This window comes from Delphinapterus leucas, chromosome 11, assembly GCF_059928025.1.
Source record: "Delphinapterus leucas isolate spDelLeu-1000000601 "Yukka" chromosome 11, BTC_Dleu_Yukka2, whole genome shotgun sequence".
NCBI classification, from domain to species: Eukaryota; Metazoa; Chordata; class Mammalia; order Artiodactyla; family Monodontidae; genus Delphinapterus; species Delphinapterus leucas.
Window position 1 is genome coordinate 75,086,939 of NC_143139.1, and position 25,094 is coordinate 75,112,032.

Here is a 25,094-nt window from a genome sequence, read left to right on the forward strand (position 1 = left end):
TCATTATGTAGTGTCTTTCTTTGTCTCTTGTAATAGTCTTTGTTTTAAAGTCTATTTTGTCTGATATGAGTATTGCTACTTCAGCTTTCTTTTGATTTCCATTTGCATTGAATATCTTTTTCCATCCCCTCACTTTCAGTCTGTATGTGTCCCTGGGTCTGAAGTGGGTCTCTTGTAGACAGCATATGTACGGGTCTTGTTTTTGTATTCATTCAGCCAGTCTATGTCTTTTGGTTAGAACATTTAATTCATTTACATTTAAAGTAGTTATCTATATGTATGTTCCTATTACCATTTTCTTAATTGTTTTGGGTTTGTTATTGTAGGTCTTTTCCTTCTCTTGTGTTTCCTGCCTAGCTAAGTTCCTTTAGCATTTGTTTTAAATGTGGTTTGGTGGTGCTGAATTCTCTTAGCTTTTGCTTGTCTGTAAAGGTTTTAATTTCTCTGTCAAATCTGAATGAGATCTTTGCTGGGTAGAGTAATCTTGGTTGGTGGGTTTTCCCCTTCATCACTTTTTATATGTCCTTCCCCTCCCTTCTGGCTTGCAGAGTTTCTGTTGAAACATCAGCTGTTAACCTTATGGGGATTCCCTTGTATGTCATTTGTTGTCTTTCCCTTGCTGCTTGTAATATTTTTTCTTTGTATTTAATTTTAGAAAGTTTGATTAATATGTGTCTTGGCATGTTTCTCCTTAGATTTATCCTGTATGGGACTCTCTGTGCTTCCTGGACTTGATTAACTATTTCCTTTCCCATATTAGGGAAGTTTTCAACTATAATCTCTTCAAGTATTTTCTCAGTTCCTTTCTTTTCCTCTTCTTCTTTTGGAATCCCTGTACTTCCAATGTTGGTGCATTTAATGTTGTCCCAGAGGTCTCTGAGACTGTCCTCAGTTCTTTTCATTCTTTTTTCTTTATTCTGCTCTGCAGTAGGTATTTCCACTATTTTATCTTCCAGGTCACTTATCCGTTCTTCTGCCTCAGTTATTCTGCTATTGATCCCTTCTAGAGTACTTTTCATTTCATTTATTGTGTTGTTCATCACTGTTTGTTTGCTCTTTATTTCTTCTAGGTCCTTGTTAAACGTTTCTTGTATTTTCTCCATTCTATTTCCAAGATTTTCGATCATCTTTACTATCATTCTGAATTCTTTTTCAGGTAGACTGCCTATTTCCTCTTCATTTGTTAGGTGTGGTGCATTTTTACCTTGCTGCTTCCTCTGCTGTGTGTTTCTCTGTCTTCTCATTTTGCTTAATTTACTGTGTTTGAGGTCTCCTTTTCTCAGGCTGCAGGTTTGTAGTTCCCCTTATTTTTAGTGTCTGCCCCCAGTGTCTAAGGTTGGTTCAGTGGGTTGTGTTGGCTTCCTGGTGGAGTGGACTAGTGCCTGTGTTCTGATGGATGAGGCTGGATCTTGTCTTTCTGGTGGGCAGGTCCACGTCTGGGGTGTGTTTTGGGGTGTTTGTGGCCTTATTATGATTTTAGGCAGCCTCTCTGCTAATGGGTAGGGTTGTGTTCCTGTCTTGCTAGTTGTTTGGCATAGGGTGTCCAGCACTGTAGCTTGCTGGTCATTGAGTGGAGCTGGGTCTTGAGATGGAAATCTCTGGGAGATTTTTGCCATTTGATATTACATGAAGCTGGGAGGTCTCTTGTGGACCAGTGTCCTGAAGTTGGCTCTCCCACCTCAGAGGCACAGACCTGATGCCTGGCTGGAGCACCAAGAGCCTGTCCTCCACACGGCTCAGAATAAAAGGTAGAAAAAACAAAGAAAGAAAGAAAGAAGATAAAATAAAATAGTTATTAAAATAAGTAATTATTAAAAAAATTTTTTTCAGTAATAAAAAGAAAGAAGAGAGCAACCAAACCAAAGAACAAATCCACCAATGATAACAAGCACTAAAAACTATACTAAGAGAAAACAAAAGCAAAAAATAATGAAAAAAATGTACAGACACAACCCTAGGACAAATGGTTAAAGCAAAGCTATACAGACAAAAGTCACACACAGAAGCATACACATACACACTCACAAAAAGGGAAAAAAATGTATATATCGTTGCTCCCTCCTCAATTTGGGATGATTCATTGTCTATTCAGGTATTCCACAGATGCAGGGTACATCAAGTTGATTATGGAGATTTAATCTGCTCCTCCTGAGGTTGCTGGGAGAGATTTCCCTTTCTCTTGTTTGTTCGCACAGCTCCTGGGGTTCACCTTTGGATTTGGCCCCGCCTCTGTGTGTAGGTCGCCTGAGGGTGTCTGTTCTTCTCTCAAACAGGACGGGGTTAAGGGAGCAGCTGATTTGAGGGCTCTGGCTCACTCAGTCCGGAGGGGAGGGAGGGGTACAGTGTGTGGGGCGAGCCTGCGGCAGCAGAGGCCAACATAACATTGCACCAGTGTGAGGCGTGCCCTGTGTTCTCCCGGGGAAGTTGTCCCTGGATCACAGGACCCTGGCAGTGGCGGGCTGCACAGGCTCCTGGGAGGGGAAGTGTGGCTTCTGACCTGTGCTTGCACACAGGCTTCTTGGTGGCTGCAGCAGCAGCCTTAGCATTTCCCGCCTGTCTCTGGTGTCTGTGCTGTTAGCCGTGACTTGCGCCCATCTCTGGAGCTCGATTAGGTGGTGCTCTGAATCTCCTCTCCTTGCGCACCCAGAAACAATCGTCTCTTGCTTCTTAGGCAGGTCCAGACTTTTTCCCGGATTCCCTCCCGTCTAGCTGTGGCACACTAGCCCCCTTCAGGCTGTGTTCACACAGCCAATCCCAGTCCTGTCCCTGGGATCTGCCTCCGAAGCCCGAGCCTCAGCTCCCAGCCCCCACCCGTCCTGGCAGGTGAGCAGACAAGCCTCTCGGGCTTGTGAGTGCTGGTCGGTACCAATCCGCTGTGCAGGAATCTCTGTGCTTTGCCCTCCGCACCCCTGTTGCTGCACTTTCCTCCGTGGCTCCAAAGCTTCCCCCCTCTGCCACCTGCAGTCTCCGCCTGCAAAGGGGCTTCCTAGTGTGTGGAAACCTTTCCTCCTTCACAGCTCCCTCCCACTGGTGCAGGTCCCGTCCCTATTCTTTTGTCTCTGTGTTTTCTTTTTCTTTTGCCCTACCTAGGTACTTGGGAAGTTTGTTGCTTTTTGGGAGGTCTGAGGTCTTCTGCCAGCGTTCAGTAGGTGTTCTGTAGGAGTTGTTCCACGTGTAGATGTATTTCTGATGTACTTGTGGGGAGGAAGGTGATGTCCACGTCTTACTCTTCTGCCATCTTGAAGCTCCTCTCCCTCTCATTTCTAATTTTATTGATTTGAGTCCTCTCCCTCTTTTTATTTTTATTTATTTATTTATTTTTGCGGTACGCGGGCCTCTCACTGTTGCGGCCTCTCCCGTTGCGGAGCACAGGCTCTGGACGCGCAGGCTCAGCGGCCATGGCTCACGGGCCTAGCCGCTCCACTGCCTGTGGGATCTTCCCAGACCGGGGCACGAATCCATGTCCCCTGCATAGCAGGCGGACTGTCAACCACTGCACCACCAGGGAAGCCCTCCCTCTTTTTTTTTGATGAGTCTGTCTAATGGTTTATCAATTTTGTTTATCTTCTCAAAGAACCAGCTTTTAGTTTTATTGATCTTTGCTACTGTCTTCTTTGTTTCTATTTCATTTATTTCTGCTCTGATCTTTATGATTTCTTTCCTTCTACTAACTTTGGGTTTTGTTTGTTATTCTTTCTCTAGTTCCTTTAGGTGTAAGGTTAGGTTGTTTATTTGAGATGTTTGTTGTTTCTTGAGATAGGATTGTATTGCTATAAACTTCCCTCTTAGAACTGCTTTTACTGCATCCCATAGGTTTTGGATCATCATGTTTTCATTGTCATTTGTCTCTAGGTATTTTTTGATTTCCTCTTTGATTTCTTCAGTGATCTCTTGGTTATTTAGTAATGTATTGTTTAGCCTTCATGTGTTTGTGTTTTTTACATTTTTTTCCCTGTAATTGATTTCTAATCTCACAGTGTTGTCAGAAAAGATGCTTGATATCATTTCAGTTTTCTTAAATTTCCTGAGGCTTGATTTGTGACACAAGATGTGATCTATCCTGGAGAATGTTCTCTGTGAAGAAAGTGTAATATGCTGTTTTGGGATGCAGTGTCCATATATATCATTTAATCTATTTGGTGTATAGTGTCACTTAAAGCTTGTGTTTCCTTATTAATTTTATGTTTGTATGATCTGTCCATTGGTGTAAGTGAGGTGTTCAAGTCCCCCACTATTATTGTGTTACTGTCGATTTCCTCTTTTATAGCTGTTAGCAGTTGCCTTATGTATTGAGGTGCTTCTATGTTCGGTGCATGTATATTTGTAATTGTTATATCTTCTTTTTGGATGAATTCCTTGATCATTATGTAGTGTCCTTCCTTGTCTCTTGTAACATTCTTTATTTTAAATTCTATTTTATCTGCAATGAGGGTTGCTACTCCAGCTTTCTTTTGATTTCCATTTGCATGGAATATCTTTTTCCATCCCCTTACTTTCAGTCTGTATCTGTCCCTAGGTCGGAAGTGGGTCTCTTGTAGACAGCATATAGATGGGTCTTCTTTTTGTATCCATTCAGTGAGCCTGTGTCTTTTGGTTGGAGCATTTATCCATTCACGTTTAAGGTAATTATCAGTATGTATGTGCATATTACCATTTTCTTAATCGTTTTGGGTTTGTTTTTGTAGGTCCTTTTCTTCTATTGTGTTTCCCACTTAGAGAAGTTCCTTTAGCATTTGTTGTAGAGATGGTTTGGTGGAGCTGAACTGTCTTAGCTTTTGCTTGTCTGTAAAGCTTTTGATTTCTCCATCGAATCTGAATGAGATCCTTGCTGGGTAGAGTAATCTTGGTTTTAAGTTCTTCTCTTTCATCACTTTAAATATGTCCTGCCACTCCCTTCTGGCTTGTAGAGTTTCTGCTGAGAAATCAGCTGTTGACCTTATGGGAGTTCCCTTGTATGTTATTTGTCGTTTTTCCCTTGCTGCTTTCAATAATTTTTCTTTGTCTTTAATTTTTGCCAATTTGTTTACTGTGTGTCTTGGCATGTTTCTCCTTGGGTTTATCCTGTATGGGACTCTCTGTGCTTCCTGGACTTTGGTGGCTATTTCCTTTCCCATATTAGGGAAGTTTTCAACTATAATCTCTTCAGATATTTTCTTGGGTCCTTTCTCTCTCTCTTCTCCTTCTGGGACCCCTATAATGCGAATGTTGTTGTGTTTAATTTTGTCGCAGAGGTCTCTTAGCCTGTCTTCATTTCTTTTCATTCTTTTCTCTTTATTATGTTATGTGGCAGTGAATTCCACCATTCTATCTTCCAGATCACTTATCCGTTCCTCTGCCTCAGTTATTCTGCTGTTGATTCCTTCTAGTGTATTTTCATTTCACTTATTGTATTGTTCATTTGTTTGTTTGTTCTTTAATTCTTCTAGGGTCTTTGTTAAACATTTCCTGCATCTTCTCAATCTTTGCCTCCAGTCTTTTTCCAGGGTCCTGGATAACCTTCACTATCATTATTCTGAATTCTTTTTCTGGAAGGTTGCCTATCTCCACTTCATTTAGTTGTTTTTCTGGGGTTTTATCTTGTTCCTTCCTCTGGTACATAGCCCTCTGCCTTTTCATCTTGTCTTTCTGTGTATGTGGTTTTTGTTCCCCAGGCTGCAGGATTGTAGTTCTTCTTGCTTCTGCTGTCTGCCCTCTGGTGGATGAGGCTATCTAAGAGGCTTGTGTGAGTTTCCTGATGGGAGGGACTGGTGGTAGGTAGAGCTGACTGTTGCTCTGGTGGGCAGAGCTCAGTAAAACTTTAATCCGTTTGACTGCGGATGGGTGGGGCTGGGTACCCTCCCTGTTGGTTGTTGGCCTGCAGCGACGCAACACTGGAGCCTACCTGGGCTCTCTGGTGGGGCTGATGGCAGACTCTGGGAAGTCTCACGCCAAGGAGTACTTCCCAGAACTTCTGCTGCCAGTGTCCTTATCCTCACGGTGAGACACAGCTACCCCCTGCCTCTGTAGGAGACCCTCCAACACTAGCAGGTAGGTCTGGCTCAGTCTCCTATGGGGTCACTGCTCCTTACCCTGGGTCCCAATGCACACACTACTTTGTGTGTGCCCTCCAAGAGTGGAGTCTCTGTTTCCCCCAGTCCTGTCCAAGTCCTGCAATCAAATCTCGCTAGCCTTCAAAGTCTGATTCTCTAGGAATTCCTCCTCCCATTGCCGGACCCCCAGGTTGGGAAGCCTGACATGGGGCTCAGAACCTTCACTCCAGTGAGTGGATTTCTGTGGTATAAGTGTTCTCCAGTTTGTGAGTCACCCACCCAGCAGTTATAGGATTTGATTTCATTGTGATTGTGCCCCTCCTACCACCTCATTGTGGCTTCTCCTTTCTTTGGATGCGGGGTATCTTTTTTGGTGAGATCCAGTGTCTTCCTGTCAATGACTCTCCGCTGCTTCTTTGTTTTGCTTATATTTCTTTGACTTTATGAATTTAGGAGAAACAGTTATCTACTGTGGTCTTGAAGGGCTGTTTTTATGTGAAAGCCTCCCTTTGTAGTCTGTGTGAGTGTAATATTTTTGGTGCAAGGGCTGTTTTTAGTATGGATGCCTGCCATGTCTTTCCTCCATGTATGCTGGTGGTTATCCCCTCAATAGGGGGTGTTATTGTTTCTGTGGTGACCAGAGCCTGCACTGGACGTTGAGTGGGGCCTCCTCTTTGCTCTGTGCTTGTCACAGCCTTGTTGGGACAGGGCCTGCTTCCCAGTTGTTGGGGTGGAAGCCCCCATGTCTGTTTCTGAGCTGTGGTGTGAGGTAGGCAGTACTGGAGCACTCCCACTGGGAGTCACTGAGTATTCCTCCTCAGGAGCTGTCCACCGGCAAGTGTGATCTGTGGTGTCATCTATCACCCATTGTGCGTGCTCAGAAAGTACACCATTGCTGGCACTGCCCTCAGGTCCTCCTCAGCCATGGGAATGCAGGCAGTCAGGCTGGATGTCCCTCAGGTGCTGTGCTCACAAAGCCACCAGCGCCGATCCATTGGCACAGAATTCGTAGAGGCGGAGCCCTGCCCACTTCGAGCACTGTGAGGGTGAGGCTGCTCTGGTGGGGCCCCACTCCTCCCTTCAAGGGCTTGTTAACAGTGGGGCTTCTTTGGTGGACCCAGGCTTCATCCTGCACACAGCCCCAGTTGCAGCCCAGGCCACACTCCAGCCCCTCCAGCTTCTCCACAGAGCCACCCCCAGTCCTCTCCCCAGCTCTGTCCACTGAAGCCCAAGTTTCAGCACCCAGCCTCCACTCATACCAGGAGACACATGTCTTGGGCTGGGGAGTGCAGCAAGGTGGCCAGGACCAGGTGTGCTGGTGTCTCTCTCTCCTGCCAGCTGTAAGCTGGTTGCTGCACTGTCCTGTGAGCCTCTGAAGCTCCCTTTCTGTCCCGGCTGATCTCCCAGCCAGTGAAGGGGGTTCCCAGGGTGAAGGGAGCCTTTCCTCTTTCACAGCTCCCTCCCAGGGGTTCAGGTCCTGTCCTGCTTTCTTTTTTTTTCTTTTGTCCTACCTGGTTACACGGTGATCTTTCTCGCAGTGTTGGCTGTATGAGGTCTTCTGCCAGCATTCAGTAGGTGTTCTGTGAGAGTTGTTCCACGTATAGATGTATTTTTGATGTATTTGTGGGCGTCATTGAGCTCCGTGTCCTTCTGTTCCGCCATCTTGATCTCCCACCTATACGTTTATTTATTATAAAACTGACGCAGAGTCCATTGATCTAGACCCATCCACGAAAAGGACTTTTGTGTCCAATCTCTCATGACAGAATTTTTTTTCTTCCCCTAATGTTTCTGAAAAGTAAAGCCAATAGAGAGATGGAAAAAAAAACTTATAGTTTTACTTTTAGAATCATCAAATATCTTTTTTTTTTTTGCTCTTCTGAGACCTTCCAAAACACTAAAAGCTTCCAGTATCTCTGCCTGGATCTTTGTCTGAATTATTTACCACTGGTGTTTCTTTTCTGATTGATATGTGGGGGAGATTAGGTGTTTTTATATTTACCCTGAACACCGGTGGGTACTGGCAGCCAGAGCTGTTCCCTACAACATGGAAATTTGGAGCAGTGGCTCAGGGTTGTGTGTTTTGAGGGAATCCCTAACTGCTGCTGAGAAATCAGTTACTGGAACTCCCCAGCCTCCCACAAGGACCAGCAGGTAGTGCTGGATTGCTGCTGCTAGTGACTCAGCATGGAAATCAGCCACTAAGGCCACACAGACTACAGCCTCTCCACACCTCCTCTTTCCACTCCTCCCCACTTCCAGCCTTTCCACGTCTGCAGTCCCTGCTCCCTTCATCCCTTCCAGCCCCAATGAGAATCACAGCCATTTTGAGCTGGATGAGGGGAAGTCATCTAGTGCCGTCCCCCATTTTAAAGAAGAATCTGAGGTGCAGAGATGGGGGGCTGGTCCCTCCGCCTTGAAGCCTGGCCCCTAGAGCTCCATCCTCCATGCACCTTTCTGACCTGCCATTTGTAGGTGGGGAGGTGGGAAAGATCACTCCCGGCAGAACTCCTGTAAGGAAGAGTCCCGGATGTTTCTAAAAGAAATGTGATAAAGCTGCTACTGTAGGAGGGTACGACCCTCCAGGGACATGGTCAGGCTATGAAAGACCATGACAAATTGCAAAGCACGAGGCTAGGAGAGAAAAAGGGGAAAGTTGGAGAGGAAAGAGAGAGAGAGAGCTCTCTCCTTTCAAAGAAGAGAATGGAGCCAGCAAAATGGGGTGGTGGGTGGTGACTGTGGGCTGTGAGCCCTCCCCATGATCTGAAATCTTCAGTAAAATAAACACATACACTCATAAACTGTTTGGCATGAGTGGGTTTACAGTGGAAACTGACACAGGAAACCTACCAAAGGGCTAAGTGTGGCATTTGGCCCATGCTGTTCAGCGAAGAAACAGAATGTGTACAAACAGGAGCCCAGGGGCCAGAAGAAGCCATTGGAATATCTGTTTATAAATATCTAAGAGAGTTTTGGACTTGTTGGAGGTTTGAGCCAATTGTACCGACCTCTCTGAAATGCAAGGGCTGACACCTGGGCATAAAGATGTATGAAGATATCTTTGGGAAAGCAGAGGGAGCCTTCCACAGTGCACAGTCGTCCCTTTGTATCCACAGGGTATTGGTTCCAGAACCCTGACAGATACCAAAGTCCGAGGATGCTCAAGTCCCGTATATAAGATGGTATAGTATTTGCATATGACCAATACACATCCTCCCGTATACTTTAAATCATCTCTAGATTACTCATAATACCTAATACAAGGTAAGTTCTATGTAAATATTGTAAATACAGTGGAAATGCTATGTAAATGGTTGCTGCTGTGCCGCAAATTCAGGCTTTTTGGAACTTTCTCGAATTTTTTTCCCCAAATATTTTCAGTTCACAGTTCATTGAATTTCAGAATGCAGAACCTACAGATAGTAGAACCGACTGTACCTTGACCTACCTGAGGTTGGTCTTGAGGGTCTGGGTCATGAGGGTCAGGACTTAACCTGGGCCTGAAGTGAGCATGAAAGAGGGAAGAGGCGACAGCCCGCAGCAAGAAAAATATTTAGTGTGAGAGCAGGATCCATTTAGAGCTGAACTCAGGACCAGTATGGTGTGAGCAGGTGGGAGGAGAGAAGAGGAAGTGAACACACCCTTAATAATACTTCTTGATGTACCTGTGTGTGCAGTAGCCACAGACCTGGCTCCAGGCGTCATGTGTCACCTGCACAAAGGCTGGGACCCCTCAGGTTCAAACGGTGTCACATTCAAAGAAACAGTCCAGCAGATGAAACAAATGGAGGAGCTATTCTCATGTTGCTTGCATTTCTCAAAATACCATTTATGGAAATCCAGTGTATCACCCATAGCAATACTTACTAAAGTTTCCTTTCATGTATTCCCTATTGTGTGTACTCGTGGCAACTGCCTCTTTGAACAAACTCTCCCTATTGACAATTGTCTACGTCTTTTTCCCTCTTCTATCTTTTCTATATCATGTAGAACAATTTAGCGTCCTCAACTTCTATTTTCATTTTCTCTTCATTATCCTGATTCCCTCCAACAAAGGAGTCAAGGAACTGACCCACGAAGCAAAAATCCTTCCTTTTCCTGTCTACCTGTGTAGTGTTGACTCTCAGTTCTCCTAACTGCATTGCAGCAAGAGTGGGAGCACAGTTGGCAAAACCAGAAATCTCCCCCAAGGGCCAGGGAAAAGGAGAAGGCAAGGGGCAAAACTAAACTCTTCAGTGACAAGGGTAAACAAGCCTGAAATATGTGTATTAATACATCTTACATGGCCACTGATGGAGTATGCAGTTTCTAGGGGATTTAACCAAATTCAGACTTTTCCTGTGCATTCAAATCTTGACATCAGTTTCCCCATTTAGGAGGATTGAGGGGGTGGTGTTATAGGTGGTGCTGATGACCTCATCCTTCATCACCATTGCTGGGAAGGCAAGATATCTGAAGGAAGATTCTTTCATTTCTTTAATTGGAAAGCAGCAATGTTTCAGTCAGTAATATTCAATAATACTTCTTAAGCACATTGAAAAAACCCATTTCAGACCCTGAATTTAGTACTGGTAGATAGATGCTTGCTAAGACAATTTAATATGGAATTTTCAAAAGCAAAGTCTAGTCCATGGCTTATAAATTTTCCTAGCAAGCTCACAGGTGTGTCATGTCATTACTGAGTGAAGTCTCTAAGGGTTTCTTGTGTCCGGACTTCTCAGTGTCTTGACAGGAGAAGTGATGTTCTGATCCACCTGCTTTTGTCTTCCCCAGTGGTGTGAGGACAATGAACAGTGCAGACGCCTTCACCTACCTGAGCTCCTAGTGGCCCCACTACACAGGCTGACTTGAGACCCTTGTTGCTGAAGAGCATCTGGAAAAGGAGTACAGACTCTACGGAGAAAATCATGATCTACTCCATCAAGGAAAAGGTGGAAAAGTCAATCTGTAAGTCCCTGAGATGAGTGACCCAGAGCTCCAGTGTCAGCTTTAATCAAAGAGTTGGGGGACCCTCTGGCTCCTGGGAACCATTTGGGCTTCCATCTTAGGAGGTAATTCCATTGCCTTGAGGTCATGGCTTTCCGAAATGTGGATTCCAGTTTGAATTTGCATTGTAAATCAAACACGCTCAAAACAATGGGCTCCAGTCACATCCTGGCGAACCCTATGAGAACTCTTAACTCCAAGTTCACGCAGGACGTGGCCCCGTCTCCAAGGCTTTCAGATGTGAGTTCAGGCAGGAAAAGTTCTACTTCCCAGTTGATGAAGGCACTTTGTTTTTAACATCCATACTGAACCCACACACAAAGCAAATGGGAGTAAACAGCATGGGAAGCCTTTCCGGAGAATAAATTACCATCCGTCATTTTTTTTAGGTCACCGAAATCCAGGGCCAATCTAAATATAATGCCAACTGCAATCTTTAGACCCGAAATTTGGGAATAGGAAAAGAGAAAGCCCTGTGATGACTTAAGTTTATTTGGGTAGCTCTGTATAATCAAATTCAAATAAAGAAGTTCGTGGTATATGTCCATAAACCAAGATTTCCTGGGGAGCATCAAAAGGGAACATTCAAAATGATGATTATCAGCTGTACAGAAATGACATATTTCTTTTTCTTTTGCATGTTTAAAAATAAAATGACCATTCACTTAGGAGTTTCTTTCCTTTTTAAAAATTTTTTGTTGAAATTCTAAAATAACCCAAGGAACTAGAATTCAGCTTATCAAGTGATTAAGACAAAAAATTCAGTTAAAGACAGACTTTTTTAAACTTTTAAAGTAATTTTGCAGATTTTTACTCATTTTGATAAGTTTGTGAGGGAGATAACATCTCTTCTAGGAATTTCTCAATAAAATGAATTCTCATTGTTGGGGAAAGAGATCCCTGTGACCTTCCTTTAAAGCTTAAAGATGGAGAATTCTCAAGGATTCCCTAACCATGTGATTCTGTGGGTTTACGACTTGCCCTCCATGTTTTCAAAAATCATTTCAAAACCTCAATAGCAATATGTTATTAAAAAACATTGGAAAATTAATATAGACCTTCAAAGAGAAAATGAGTTCTTACCAAAAGAAATAATCAACCTTACCATAAAGTGAATATATATTTTATGATTAAGACAAAAGGATATGTTTGTCCTTGTTAGTCTGATTTTTTTTCCCTTCCTGTAATCACAAGCTGTGTGATGTAGGGAATATGAGAAAGCTACTAAGGGAACTGTTAGTATTATTGAAATAAAAATGCACAATACATTTTCAACTTACTGAGTTAAATTAGTTCAGCTTCATTTGTCTCTGCAAGAGGCTGATTTCAAATTAGTGAGTTTTTCTAAGGCATTTAAACAGCAAGAAATATGTTAAATGAACCTAAGATATGGTTTGGCTCCAGGGGCGGTCAATATCTCTAAATGATTCCTGTGGATCTTGGTTAAATTTTATGCTGTAATGCCTCATGCATTTAAAAATATACTGGATGTGTCTTGTCTTTCAGGGGATCTTGAAGGAAAAGTGAAGTGGCTTGACAATTTTCAAAAATGCAGACATCTACAGGAGATTATAGTGTGGCCTCCACTTTGGGATAGAGATAAAAGGTTTTTCATTCCAGAGGTACAGAAAGGATCAATTAGAACCTATGTCCCTTTCTAAATGTTTGGCATTCAAGTGGAAGTATACTAGTCTTACAAAGTCCCCAGCTGCCCACTAGAATTAAAAATCTAGCAAGAAGTAAAGGATTCATCCACATGACATTGTGTGTGGGGAGGCTGACCTCCTCATGCCATTCCTGAACTGGTCCTTCTAAGCATTTTTCCCATTCTTTCCCATTCCCATGTGCATTTACTGGCATTTCCAAATGTCAGGAACTTTCTAAACAGAGTACATTGCCCCAGCTTCTAGAATATGCTGTCCTCCCATCACTAACAACATCTCTTTGATTTCCTCCCTTGTTTTGCCAGTGCCTGAAACACGTTTTTAAAGAACACATGGCAGAAAACATCCTGTCAGCAACCAACAGACACCTTCTCTATGAAGGAAAATTAACTCTTGCAGGTAAGTAACTGCTTCCTTTACAAACCCAACATCTTTGCTACCTTGTGATTTGTCCAACTGTTGCTTATCGAAGGGTGACAAGAATTGTATTTCTGTATGGCCAAGGCGATGGAAGATGTGAATCAGAGAGCATCCTATGGAGTCACACAGACTCCAGCTTGATCAAACCACGACGTAACTAGCCACACGCCCTCCATTTTCTCTCTGTAAAATAGGATAATGATATCTGTCTTACAAGCTGGATGTTAAAGTGAAGTAACACGTGAAGAGCTTAGCTCAAGGTCTGGAATATAGTAACCACTCAGTGTCAGCTGTTACCACCCTCATTTTACTCCTCCAGTGAGCTGGGCAATCATACTCTCAGTATTGACTGAGAACCTATTATGTAACACACGTTGCATTGTGTAGGTACCACTGGAGGATAGAAAAGTCACTATTCTGGATAATCCTTTCCCTCTAGTTGGGAAGCACTGCCATAATGAGCAGACCTGCAGTCTAAGTCCAGAAGAGAGTCTGATGCTGGAGTACCCAGGAAAGGCTTCATGTGGTCCATGGGACTGGAGGTGGGCTTCGGGGGGATAGAAGGGTGTAGTTCAGTGAAAGGACAGGAGGGAGGACATCCCGGATGAAAAGCACAGCAAGAGAAAAGGCTTGGAGGCAGAAGCCACTTGAGAGAATAGGCTCACAGCAGCGTGGTTAGGAGGGAGATCCCCGAGGCTGCCTGCCAGCTTCCCTTCCCAGCTCAGCCTTTGCTGCCTGTGTAACCTGGGGCCACTTAACAGCAATCCCCCCATGCTGCAGTGTCCCCTCTTTGGTGTGAGGATTAAATGAGCTAATGGATGTATAAGCACTTGAAAGAACCATTGGCAGAGAGTCAGGGCTCAGTAAATATTATCAGAAAGGGCTACCCGACTGAAATAAGATTTGCATTCATTCATTGATTCATTTCTTCACAAAATCTTGATTGAGCACCTGCGGTGTGTGAAGCCCTGTGGGATGTGAGGTTGCCTGAGATCTTTTGGGGGGTGCCAGGCAGTAATTCCTTATTCAGCACACACCTGTTGAGAACCTGCTCTATTTTAGGGATAGCGCCAGATGTCAGCTTGGGACATAACCCCCGCAAGACAACTGCCAACTCGAAAGATAGACATGCCCAGCTTTTTACATCAAAGGGCTTTTTCATGCATGTTTTCCTTCCAGTGAGTTATGCAGAGAAGTTACAGTTCATCCCATGTCACAGGGGAGACTCGGGGAGGTTGTCTGTCATGCTCAGGGTCCCTTGGCAAGCTAATGGCAGCATCCAGACCCAGGCCAGGCTGCCTCACCCTAGCAGGCTTCCAGAACCATAGCCACTGCCCTGAAAGCCAGAGGGACCCAGCCAGGACACTGCAGGCAACAAGAAGCCGCTGAGTGCTCGGGGACATGAGAGGCTTAAAAGGGTGTTGGAGAAAGAGCTATGGGAAGCAATGCCCAAAATGGCTAGAAGAGGAGACCAAAGCAGAGAGGCCAGCCTGAAGGCGCCATAGTGACGCAGGATGGGGTGGGAAGAGCCTGGGCCTGTGTTTCTCAACCATTCTCCACCTGTAGACCACTCCCCTCCCACTTTCGTTTGGAAAGATAACAATCTTACCCTTTCTTTTACAATTTCAAAAATAATTATATCATTGTGACAAAGCCAGATCCAACCAAAACCAAAAGTCATAAAGCAAGACACAGTTCTGTGTACAATCCCGTGCCTGTCCCTGCAAAGCTGGCCTCCACCTGGAATCACCAGAGATTTTATTTCCCCTCTTCCCTCTGTCTACCAAATTCCCAACTGTGAGACCCACCAGCCTACCCTAAAATGTTAAAAATGGGCGTGGATGAAAAAGGATAAATGTGAGAGCTATTTCAAAGGCAAAAACAGGAGGGCTTTATGATTGATAAAATGGATGAAGAGGAAATGAGTCGAAGACCTTCAAGTGTGCTTATCTATCTACCTGAAAGGTTGGTAGATGACCCTGAGGGTGGCGGAGGGAATGGGTCAGGGAGTCAGTTTTAGCGTTCAGGTGTGGACGTGATGGGAGGCCATGTAGAGGCTGGATGAACATGACCATGAAAAATCTCTTGGTGAAAAGCCATGTCAGATGTGTATTCACATATCAAGTGGGATGGGGGTGCTTGTCATGGAAGCATGGGTGGGAGACTGGCCTAAGAAGGAGTCGTTATGGCTCAACCCAACTTTTCAGGAAAAGTTTCTTGTAGAGTCAGATGTGGTAGAATGGGGATGACCTACGTAACCATTACTAACACCAGGCTCCTGTCTGACAGCACATGCTGTTAGTCAGATTTCATCAGAGAGGGGTGTGTCGTATAGTAGTGTCAAACCAAGTTTAAAGTCACTGGGACTTTGGCTCGGAGTTAGCATAGAGATATGGTGTCAGTGGGGGTAATAGTGTTAAAAGAAACAGGACATCATTTTGAATGGAAGAAGCACTGGACCAAGAATTAGGGGGTCTAGCCCCAACTGTGGGCTTTGGGGAAATTGTTTAAATTCTCTTAATCTCTCCTGTAAATGTTGATGATGATGGTGATAGTGATAACCATGACGATGGTATCTACCGCTTAATATGTTTCAAATTTCTTCTAGCCTTAAAAACTGTGGTGTTGAAATTAAGTGCATTTTCTCATTCCCAGAAGGTCCAAGTTTTTATAACTTTTGGAGCATAACCAGCTTCCCACTGGAATTCATGCCAGCACGCCCTTCACAAATGCATTACTCCCCACAGACTGGTATTTCTAAATAGAAAAAGAGGTAACGTTCAGACAAATAGGATGGCACAGCAGCTGTAGCACCTAGAGAACACACGTTGTTCAAGCTGCTGCAGAACCAGAATAAGTCAGTGACGCTGCTCTGTTCTCTAGCAGTGTGATGAAAACCCCACAGGCCAGACTCTTTGAGAAAAAATAAAGACCTAATCGAGTTAGAACTGCACACGTTTGTAAGTCTCAGATCTGGTTGTGTGGCACATAGCTTGAAACTCCTGGGATAATAAATGTGAATACTCTAACTTTATGCCTACAGTCTTCCTCCTTAGTCGTCCTTTTTCGTAATCCCGTATTTACTTTAGCACTATCAGTTCTTGAATTTATCTTAAATCTTGTTTCTGTTTATTATGTATCTGCTCCTCCCACTATAATTAAAGCTCTTTGAAGGAGAGGTTTTGTCTTAATCATCGATGCATAGGAGGTGCTCAGTATTTGCTGACTGCTTGGTGGATAGGCCTTAATAAACGGTAGCTAAAATAATCATCATTTCCTAGAATGAAGTCTAGGACATAGAAGATGCTCACACCTGTTTGTTAAAATACTTGAAGTTAGAAGGAGAAAACAAAGCTATTTCATTTTGACAATGATCATTCACCTAATCAGATAGGAGTGGCAGAGGGTGAGGAAAGCAGTATTTAACAGGTCTTAAAGGTCTAGCCCCATTCCTCACCCCATGTGTTAGTTAGGATATTAAGCCAGCTCTTGGAGACAGACCGGTTTATTTATCTCGCATGTAAAATTCTGAGCTATATGATATGACAGCTTTACTCCATGAAGCCACAAGGGATCTAGGTTTCTTATGTCCTTTTGCTCTGCCATCCTAGAGACTGCTTTCTTCTGTGGCCCCAAGATGAGTCACCAGTGTGCCTACGTTCTAGCTCATATTCCATTGGTCAGAATTTAGTCACTTGGTCATATTTAGCTACAAGGAAAGCTGGGAGATGTAGTATTTATTCACAGTGAGCGTCTACCCACTAAAACTTGGAAATGTTATTACTGCAAAAGAAGGGAAGAATGGTTTTGAAGGGACAACCAGCAGTCTTTGCTGCAGCCCAGTTTGCAAAAAGGAGTTTCTAGTAGTGATGGAGGACATTAAAACAAAACTATTCAAGGACGATTCAAGATTGAGTAAAATATCTAATTTCTCTTCTATGCAAATACAGAAAGTATCTTTCCTCTAAACTTAGACTAAAAATGAATCCCAGATATTTTATTTATTAATTTAACCTTAGACGTCTCATTTCCACAGGTAAATGTATAGAGAAAGAACTTCTAGAAAATAAATAGAATAATAAAAAATACTTACTGATTTTTCTTGTACTTTAAGTGCCTGTCACATCCCCCTCAAGGACTGCATGTTCCTCTAAAATCATTTAAATTTAACCATTTCTTTTTTTTTTTGGTATGCTAATATAAATTACTATTTTTGGAACTTTTAGAAAGGGTAACCTTTGTCAGATTAATTTTAAATTAAAAATTAATTTAAATTTTTAATTTTAAAAAATTAATTTTAATTTTTTCTTTATTTTTTAAATTTTTTAATTTTATTTATTTTTTTATACAGCAGGTTCTTATTAGTTATCGATTTTATACATATTAGTGTATATATGTCAATCCCAGTCTCCCAATTCATCCAACCACTACCACCAACGCCCTGCCACTTTCCCCCCTTGGTGACCATACGTTTGTTCTCTACATCTGTGTCTCAATTTCTGCCCTGCAAACCGGTTCATCTGTACCATTTTTCTAGGTTCCACATACATGAGTTAATATACGATATTTGTTTTTCTCTTTCTGACTTCACTAAACATTTCTTTTTCTAATTTCTAAGGGATAGAGTTAAACTGAGAGGGGGATATCTCATTCTAATATTGTATTTCTCTTCTACAAGTATCCCCTTCTTAGGGAAAAGTAGAAAAGCCTATTTGCCTTCAGTTATTATCAAAAGTGATATCAGAAATATACTTGTAAATATAAAGCTTCATGAAGATTATTTAATGCTTGTATAGACACATTGTAAAACTTAAGAAACAAATTGTTTTAGTGACTGTCTTAATCAGCTAGGGCTGCCATAACAGAATACCACAGACTGGGTGGCTTAAACAACAGACATTTATTTCTCACAGTTCTGGAGGCTGGAAGTTCAAGGTCAAGTTGCCAGCTGATTCAGTTTCTGGTGAAAGCTCTCTTTCCAGCTTTCTCAGTGTCCACACGTGGCAGAGAGAGAGCGAGAGAGGGAGAGCGCATGCTCTGGGGATGACATTCACCCTGTCAGATCAGGGGTCCTCCCTTAAGCTTTCATTTAATCTTAATTATTTCCTTATTCCAAATACACAGTGGGGAGGGGGGTAGGGGCTTCCACATAGAATTTGGGGGAGATGCAATTCAGCCCACAGCTATGACAAAGTGCCTTTTTTTCTGGTAATGTATACCTTTGCCAATGACCACACAGATGAGTCAAGAGGCCAAAATGCTGGAGTTCTGTTAGTCAATAGATGTGTCCTAGGCTTAGCTGAAACCACGACAAATATCATCCAGGTAACCTTAGATCCACATGAAATGCCTTACAAATACATTGTCTTTAAAGTTGGAAGGGTGGGCTCACATCAAGTCCCTGCCTTGGGGAGAAATCAATTCAACCATAATGCAGTTTTCTGACCCACGTGATTGTAGCCCCCTGAGCTGCAAGCCTCGTGTGCCCTGATCCCTGGCCTGTGTTGTTTTCTAAGGGATTCTTTGATTTAAAAGGAAAGAAAAAAAAAACTCTGCTTACTGTTTCCAGCCCCAATTTCATCTTCTTTCTTTCCTCAGAAAGCACAAGATTCCTAGATGTTTATCTGTTTCTCTTTGATGATTTCCTCTTAGTTACGAAAACTAAGCGCAACAAAAAGGTAAAATGCTGTTGTCTCTCAATAATTCTGCTAAATGAGTTTAGAAATATTTCTGAATAAGTTGAGTTAAAAAGAGAAAAGTTTCTTATACATCAGATCGGACTTTACCCTCTAAAAAATGGAGGCATTTTAAAATACTGGCTTTTTCCATCGTAGAGTGCTAGACTGAAAACAGTAACAAAAGCAAGTCCCATTTCTTAAGGATGTCAAAGGGTGTGTATATTTTTAGAATGACTTAGTCTGTATACTTTAGAGGAGAGTCCCAGAAGCCACAGGACTTTATGCCTGGCCTGCCTCAGCAAATAAAATTAAGATACTTTTGTCCATATCCGCCTTTTCCTCATCCAAATTGACTACCACAACAAAAGCTGCCAGAGCAGGGGCCTCTCTAAACTGTCTGCTGCCAAGTGCTGAGGTGATATCCACCACCCCTTCTCACGTTCTTCCTGAGAAATGATGCTTTGGGGGCTGCAGGTGGGAAGGAGCCCTGGTCTCTCAGTGTCTGCCTATAATTAAGAACTGCAGAAGCCAAACAAACGTACAGTTGGCATCACAGGAAAAAAACGAGTCACCAGGGGCTAGAGCCACAAAATCCCTTCTAAGAATAGGGATTTCTCCCTTAAGTATTAATGGTTACCATTACTGTTGTTACTCCCTGTTAAGCCATGGGTCTCATGGTCCACCAAAGGCTTTCTATCTAATGTCCCATTTCACAGTTTCCCTGACTGTGTGTGTGAGTGCTTTCAGGAAGAGGCCTCCTCTACAGCTCTCAGACACCTGCCCTTAGAGATGGGAAGAGGATCTGCAGTATGTTTTTGGCTGTTGGAGATAACTAATGTTGTTCTAACCCACTCACTTCTTTACGAAACGACTAGCCTTACACAGATGTAAGATTATGAGACTAGATCTCTCAGATCTTTTAATAACCTAAGCTTTTAGATGGCATGTTGGTTAGTTGAGCTAAATAATTTAAGTGTCTTTAAGCAATAAAATAGACACCCATTAATCCGTGCATAGTTGATCAGTGGTTGAGGGGGGAATGGGTGTTGGAGAATACTAAGTCACAGTTTTGAGACTTGGATGGCCTCTTATTTTCAGCTACCCAGGCTAGCATGTCTGACAGACAAGCTCTGAAAAATCTCTGTCCCCTTCTAAAACCTGACGTTAAGCACAGCTTACCTTCTCTTTACATAATGGCACAAATCAGAGCCATGAACTAGTGGCAGCCCATTATTGGCCATATTATAAGATAATGTTCTGGTTTCATGCTTCACAACTTGATTCCAAAATAAGTAATGTTATCTGTTTAAAATTCCTCTTTAAATTCTTCCGTCTGATAAATCTGAGAGAACCACCCGGAGAAGACACCAGGTTTCATTTATTTTTTTGGAAGAAGAAATAAGGAATGTTATGTTTTAAATTTCTCTTCGCTATTTAATGCACAAATTACTTCACGTACATCCCAATCTCTGACACCCTTTTTTAAAAAATTCAGTATTTTATATATTCAAAACAATTTCAGTTATTTACAAATCATAGAGCATGGAATTTATTTATTTAGATTTTAGTATAAGATCCCATGGACAGAGTTGGCCAACATGAGGCTTCTCTTTCTTGTTCATTTAACTCAGTACCACAGAGGGATACTACTGTAAATGAAGATCTTCCCATTGATGTGATAATGATTTAAATGTTTCCCAGCTATGAAATTACACTGTTATTTATTCAGGTAATTAAACTTGGGGATCAGAAACACTATGCTTTAAATCACTGTGTACTTTGGGAAATGCTTTTCGAGACCCAGAAAGAATAGTAAGCTGGATTTCAAGCAATTGTTTCTAAAAATCAGTTTACTTAAGGATGTACCTGAAGTATGTGCATCAATATTTACTTCCTACTTATTGCATTATTTTCCTCCTTAATTTTAGAAACTTGGAGGCTCAGACCCAGGTTTAACGTGCCCTTCACTTATTCCTGAGCTACAAACAGTAATCAAAGAAGGTGGTTCATGTATGGTACTCGATCAGCCCATTCCACTAGACAGATTGGTTGTCAGAGGTCTCGATCCACTCCACATGTCAGGTATGTGTCTATTTTCATCATTCAGCTCATCTGTTTGCTATCCCAGAGTTTTATGTTGGCCTTTTTTGGTAACACGACATGAATCTAATTTAAATCTTCATGAAAGATAATACTGGGTTCCTGTGTAGCTAAATATCACTCACTCTACAGGCTACTTATGGAAAGAGTATTGGACTTGCTTCCAATGTTTGGATGACCCAGCTCTGCCACTTGCTAGCTGTGTGACCCTGTGTGAAGGTACTTAAATTTTCTAAGCCACAGATTCATCTTGGTAAAATCAGGATAATATCTACCCCAGTGAGCTGTCATGAGAATTAAATGAAATAATGCAGGTAAAGCACTCAATAAATGATAGCTATTATTAGGATTGTTATTCTGTTAACCATTTTTAGTACTATTGCTATTGTTAAAGCACTGGTAAACCATGACATGCTATGCAAGCCTAAGATGTTTTATTGCAATTGCTCTATAGAAAAATGCCAGAAATAAATATATAAATATGTACATGTACATACATATACACATATACATCATGTGTATAGATCAGAAATGTATATTTTTATTTTTCAAGCATTTCCTGAGCGTCTCCTGTGAACCAGGCACTCTGTAAGTGCCCTGGAGTTACAAAGATGGAGCTCTCAGAGCAATGAAAGATCAATAAATCCTGTCAGGAAAGCCCTGGGCCTCGGAGGGACTTGAAGGACATTCTGGCCTACTTAGTACTGGGTGGGTGGCAGCAGTGTTCAGAAGGAATCATCCATCATTCTTTCTTGGGTACAGGCTCCTAGAAGACCAGCAAAGCCAGGCAGGAGCGGAGTGCCTTCCTGTCCCAAGGGAGGAGCAGGAAAAGAGGGAGCACCATCCATGTCCTGCAGTTCCCACTCCAGCAGCCAAGCCCAGAGCACCAGTCATTAGCACAGGACCTGCTTGTACTCAGCAGAGCCACATTACACAGTGAATACACCAATGAATAATAATAATAGCAAAAATTCACATCATTAAGTTATGTAAGTTGTATATTTAAATGTTTAACTCGTGAATGGATGCAAACTCTCTCCCCAAGAGCAGCAGGGCTCCAATGAGGGGAAACCTGTATCCAGAACTAGAGTCTTCTGCCTCTTTTGTCTATTCTTTCTGTGTCTACTAAGATTTGCTGAAAAGCAACTGGGCAGCCCTTAAGGCCTCTTAGATTTGGCACGGACCAATCACTGTCACAGGCCAAAGTCTGCATAAACCAGAGAGCTTTCCCGAGCAAGCCTAAAAGGGGGCATCTCAGAGGAGCACAACCTTCTTACTACAGTGGCCATAGTTAGAAGATTCTGCCATGATAAATGGATGTGAGTGGAGGAAGGTGTCAGATCCCCCAAGCAAGAGAGGGAAGCAGCATGGGCTCAGGTCAGCCACAGCCCTGCCAGCCAACTGGACTTTATGGGAAATCTGACATCACAGGATTCCCTTGGGAGATGCATGTTTTTTCTCCTGTATTCCTTTTTTTCTTTTTAAATAAAATCAATACCTTTTTAAAAACCATACTTTCACCATCTTTTGTTACTTTTTGACTTGCCACTACCATTTCATTTCTGTTTTTTAAATATTTTTCTCATTGCTCTGGTGGTTATTTTAACTGTTCAGACACAGAGCATGAGGTAGAATAGCTGTAGAGTGAGAGTGTAAAGTGAAAAAAGAAGAGATTGTGCTTTGGAGTGACAGAGACCTAGTTTCAAATCCTGGCTATATTATTCACAAGCTGTGTGACCTTGGAAAAATTCACCTAATCTGTGCCCTTATTTGTAAGTGGGAATTAGTTGACCTTTTTTTTTTTTTTAATTGAAGTATAGTGGATTTACAGTGTTCCAAGTATACAACAAAATGATTCAGTTATACATACATATATATTCTTTTTTAGATTGTTTTCCATTATAGGTTATTACAAGATATTGAACTTAGTTCCCTGTGCTACACAGTAGGTCCTTGTTGTTTATTTTATATATAGTAGTGTGTACCTGTTAATCCTAAATTCCTAATTTATTCCTCCCCCACCTTTCCCCTTTGGTAACCATAAATTTGTTTTCTATGTCTGTGAGTCTATTCCTGTTTTGTAAATAAGTTCATTTGTATCCCTTTTTTAAATTCCACATATAAGCGGTACCATATGATATTTGTATTTCTCTGTCAGACTTACTTCACTTTATATGATAATCTCTAGGTCCATCCATGTTGCTGTAAATGGCATTATTTCATTCTTTTTTACGGCCAGTATTCCAGTGTGTGTGTGTGTGTGTGTGTGTGTGTGTATACACACATCACACACCACATCATCCTTATCCATTCATCTGTCGATGGACACTTAGGGTGCTTCCATGTCTTGGCTACTGTAAATAGTGCTGCTGTGAACACTGGGGTGCATGTGTCTTTTCAAATCATAGTTTTTGTCTTTTCCAGATATATGCCCAGAAGTAGGATTGCTGGATCATATGGTAATGCTATTTTTAGTTTTTTAATGAACATCCATACTGTTCTCCATAGTGGCTGCACCAGTTTACATTCCCACCAACAGTGTAAGAGGATTCCCTTTTCTCCACACCCTCTCCAGCTTATTATTTGTAGATATTTTGATAATGGCCATTCTGACCAGTGTGAGCTGGTATCTCATTGTAGTTTTTATTTGCATTTCTCTGATAATTTGTGATGTTGAGCATCTTTTCATGTGCCTGTAGCCATCTGTGTATCTTCTTTGGAGAAATGTCTATTTAGGTCTTCTGCCCATTTTTTGATGGGTTGTGTTATAAGTTCTTTGTATATTTTGGAAATGAATCCCTTGTCGGTCACATCATTTGCAAATATTTTCTCCTATTCTGTAAGTTGTCTTTTTGTTTTATGGTTTCCTTTGCTGTGCAAAAGCTTTTAAGTTTAATTAGGTCCCATTTTTTTAATTTTTGCTTTTGTTTTCATTATTCTAGGAGATGGATCCAAAGAAATGTTGCTGCAATTTATGTCAGAGAGTGTCCTGCTTATGTTTTCCTCTAGGAGTTTTATAGTATCTGGTCTTACTTTTAGGTCTTTAATCCATTTTGAGTTTATTTTTGTGTATGGTGTTAGAGAACATTCTAATTTCATTCTTTTACAATAGCTGTCCAGTTTACCCAGCACCACTTATTGAAGAGACAGTCTTTTCTCCATTGTATATTCTTGCCTCCTTTGTCGTAGGTTAATTGACCATAAGTGCTTGGGTTTATTTCTGGGCTTTCTATCCTGTTCCATTGATCTTTGTATCTGTTTTTGTGCTGGTACCATACTGTTTTGACTACTGCAGCTTTGCAGTATAGTCTGAAGTCAGGGAGTGTGATCCCCCCAGCTCCATTCTTCTTTCTTAAGATTGTTTTGGCTATTTGGAGTTAGTTGACCTATCTTATACAGTTGCTGTGTGGTTTAAATGACACAAAAAGGAAAAAAATACATAGCACTGTGCCTAGTACATAGTAGGTGCTGAATAAATGATGTCAACTATTAATTGTTAATCATTATATTAGAACATCAGAGAGAAAAAAGCTATTCCTGACCATTTATTATCTCCTTATTTTATTTTCTAAGCCTAGCCATACCAGGTCCTTTTGTTTATTAAGCCCTTAGTAGCCATATTACAAACTAAACAGATGAGGGATACCTTAAATAACTGAGAACTACAGTTACAATTTTGAGGAACATAGAATCTGAAATCCAGCCAAGAACAACAACCTGATCTTTAAAGCCTCACTTACTACAGGGAATTTATAAAGAGAAAAATCAGGGAGTAAAACAAAAACAGCCAGATCTTTTTTCCAGAAAGTCATTTTAATAGGTTTAAGTCCTCTCACCCCAGAGAAGCTGGACAGAATTTCATGACCTTGACAGGCTTTGTTGTGGTAGAATTTAGGAATTATGAGGTTTAGTCTATTACAATCTGTAATAGTGAAGTAGTTCTTGCAGTTAAGAAAATAAAAGTCTCACGTTTGCTTTGATTCTGAAATGAGGCCCAACTTGCCTCAGTGAGTCTGAATTAAACCCACAAACTGGGCTTCCCTGGTGGCGCAGTGGTTGAGAGTCCGCCTGCCGATGCGGGGGACACGGGTTCATGCTCCAGTCCAGGAGGATCCCACATGCCGCGGAGCGGCTAGGCCCGTGAGCCATGGCCGCTGGGCCTGCACGTCCAGAGCCTGTGCTCCACAACGGGAGAGGCCACAGCAGTGAGAGGCCTG

The 25,094-nt window shown here is 42.1% G+C and overlaps 2 protein-coding genes across 4 annotated transcripts in view; one reads left to right on the top strand and one right to left on the bottom strand.

Annotated features, from left to right (window-relative positions):
• PLEKHG7 (pleckstrin homology and RhoGEF domain containing G7) overlaps positions 1-25,094 on the top strand; it is an 86,090-nt gene that overhangs the window by 53,575 nt on the left and 7,421 nt on the right. Inside the window, 6 exon segments of the mRNA XM_089921120.1 lie at positions 10,803-10,875; positions 10,878-10,976; positions 12,522-12,637; positions 12,985-13,078; positions 18,698-18,777; positions 20,706-20,859. Of these exon segments, the coding sequence (XP_089777246.1) occupies positions 10,803-10,875; positions 10,878-10,976; positions 12,522-12,637; positions 12,985-13,078; positions 18,698-18,777; positions 20,706-20,859 (616 nt within the window).
• The window catches only part of EEA1 (early endosome antigen 1), a 146,049-nt gene continuing 144,883 nt past the window's right edge, over positions 23,929-25,094 (bottom strand). For all 3 annotated transcript variants that reach the window (XR_016395010.1, XR_016395007.1, XR_016395004.1), the window contains one exon: positions 23,929-25,091. The gene's annotated coding sequence lies outside the window, so the exon portion shown is untranslated. The remainder of the gene's footprint in view (positions 25,092-25,094) is intronic.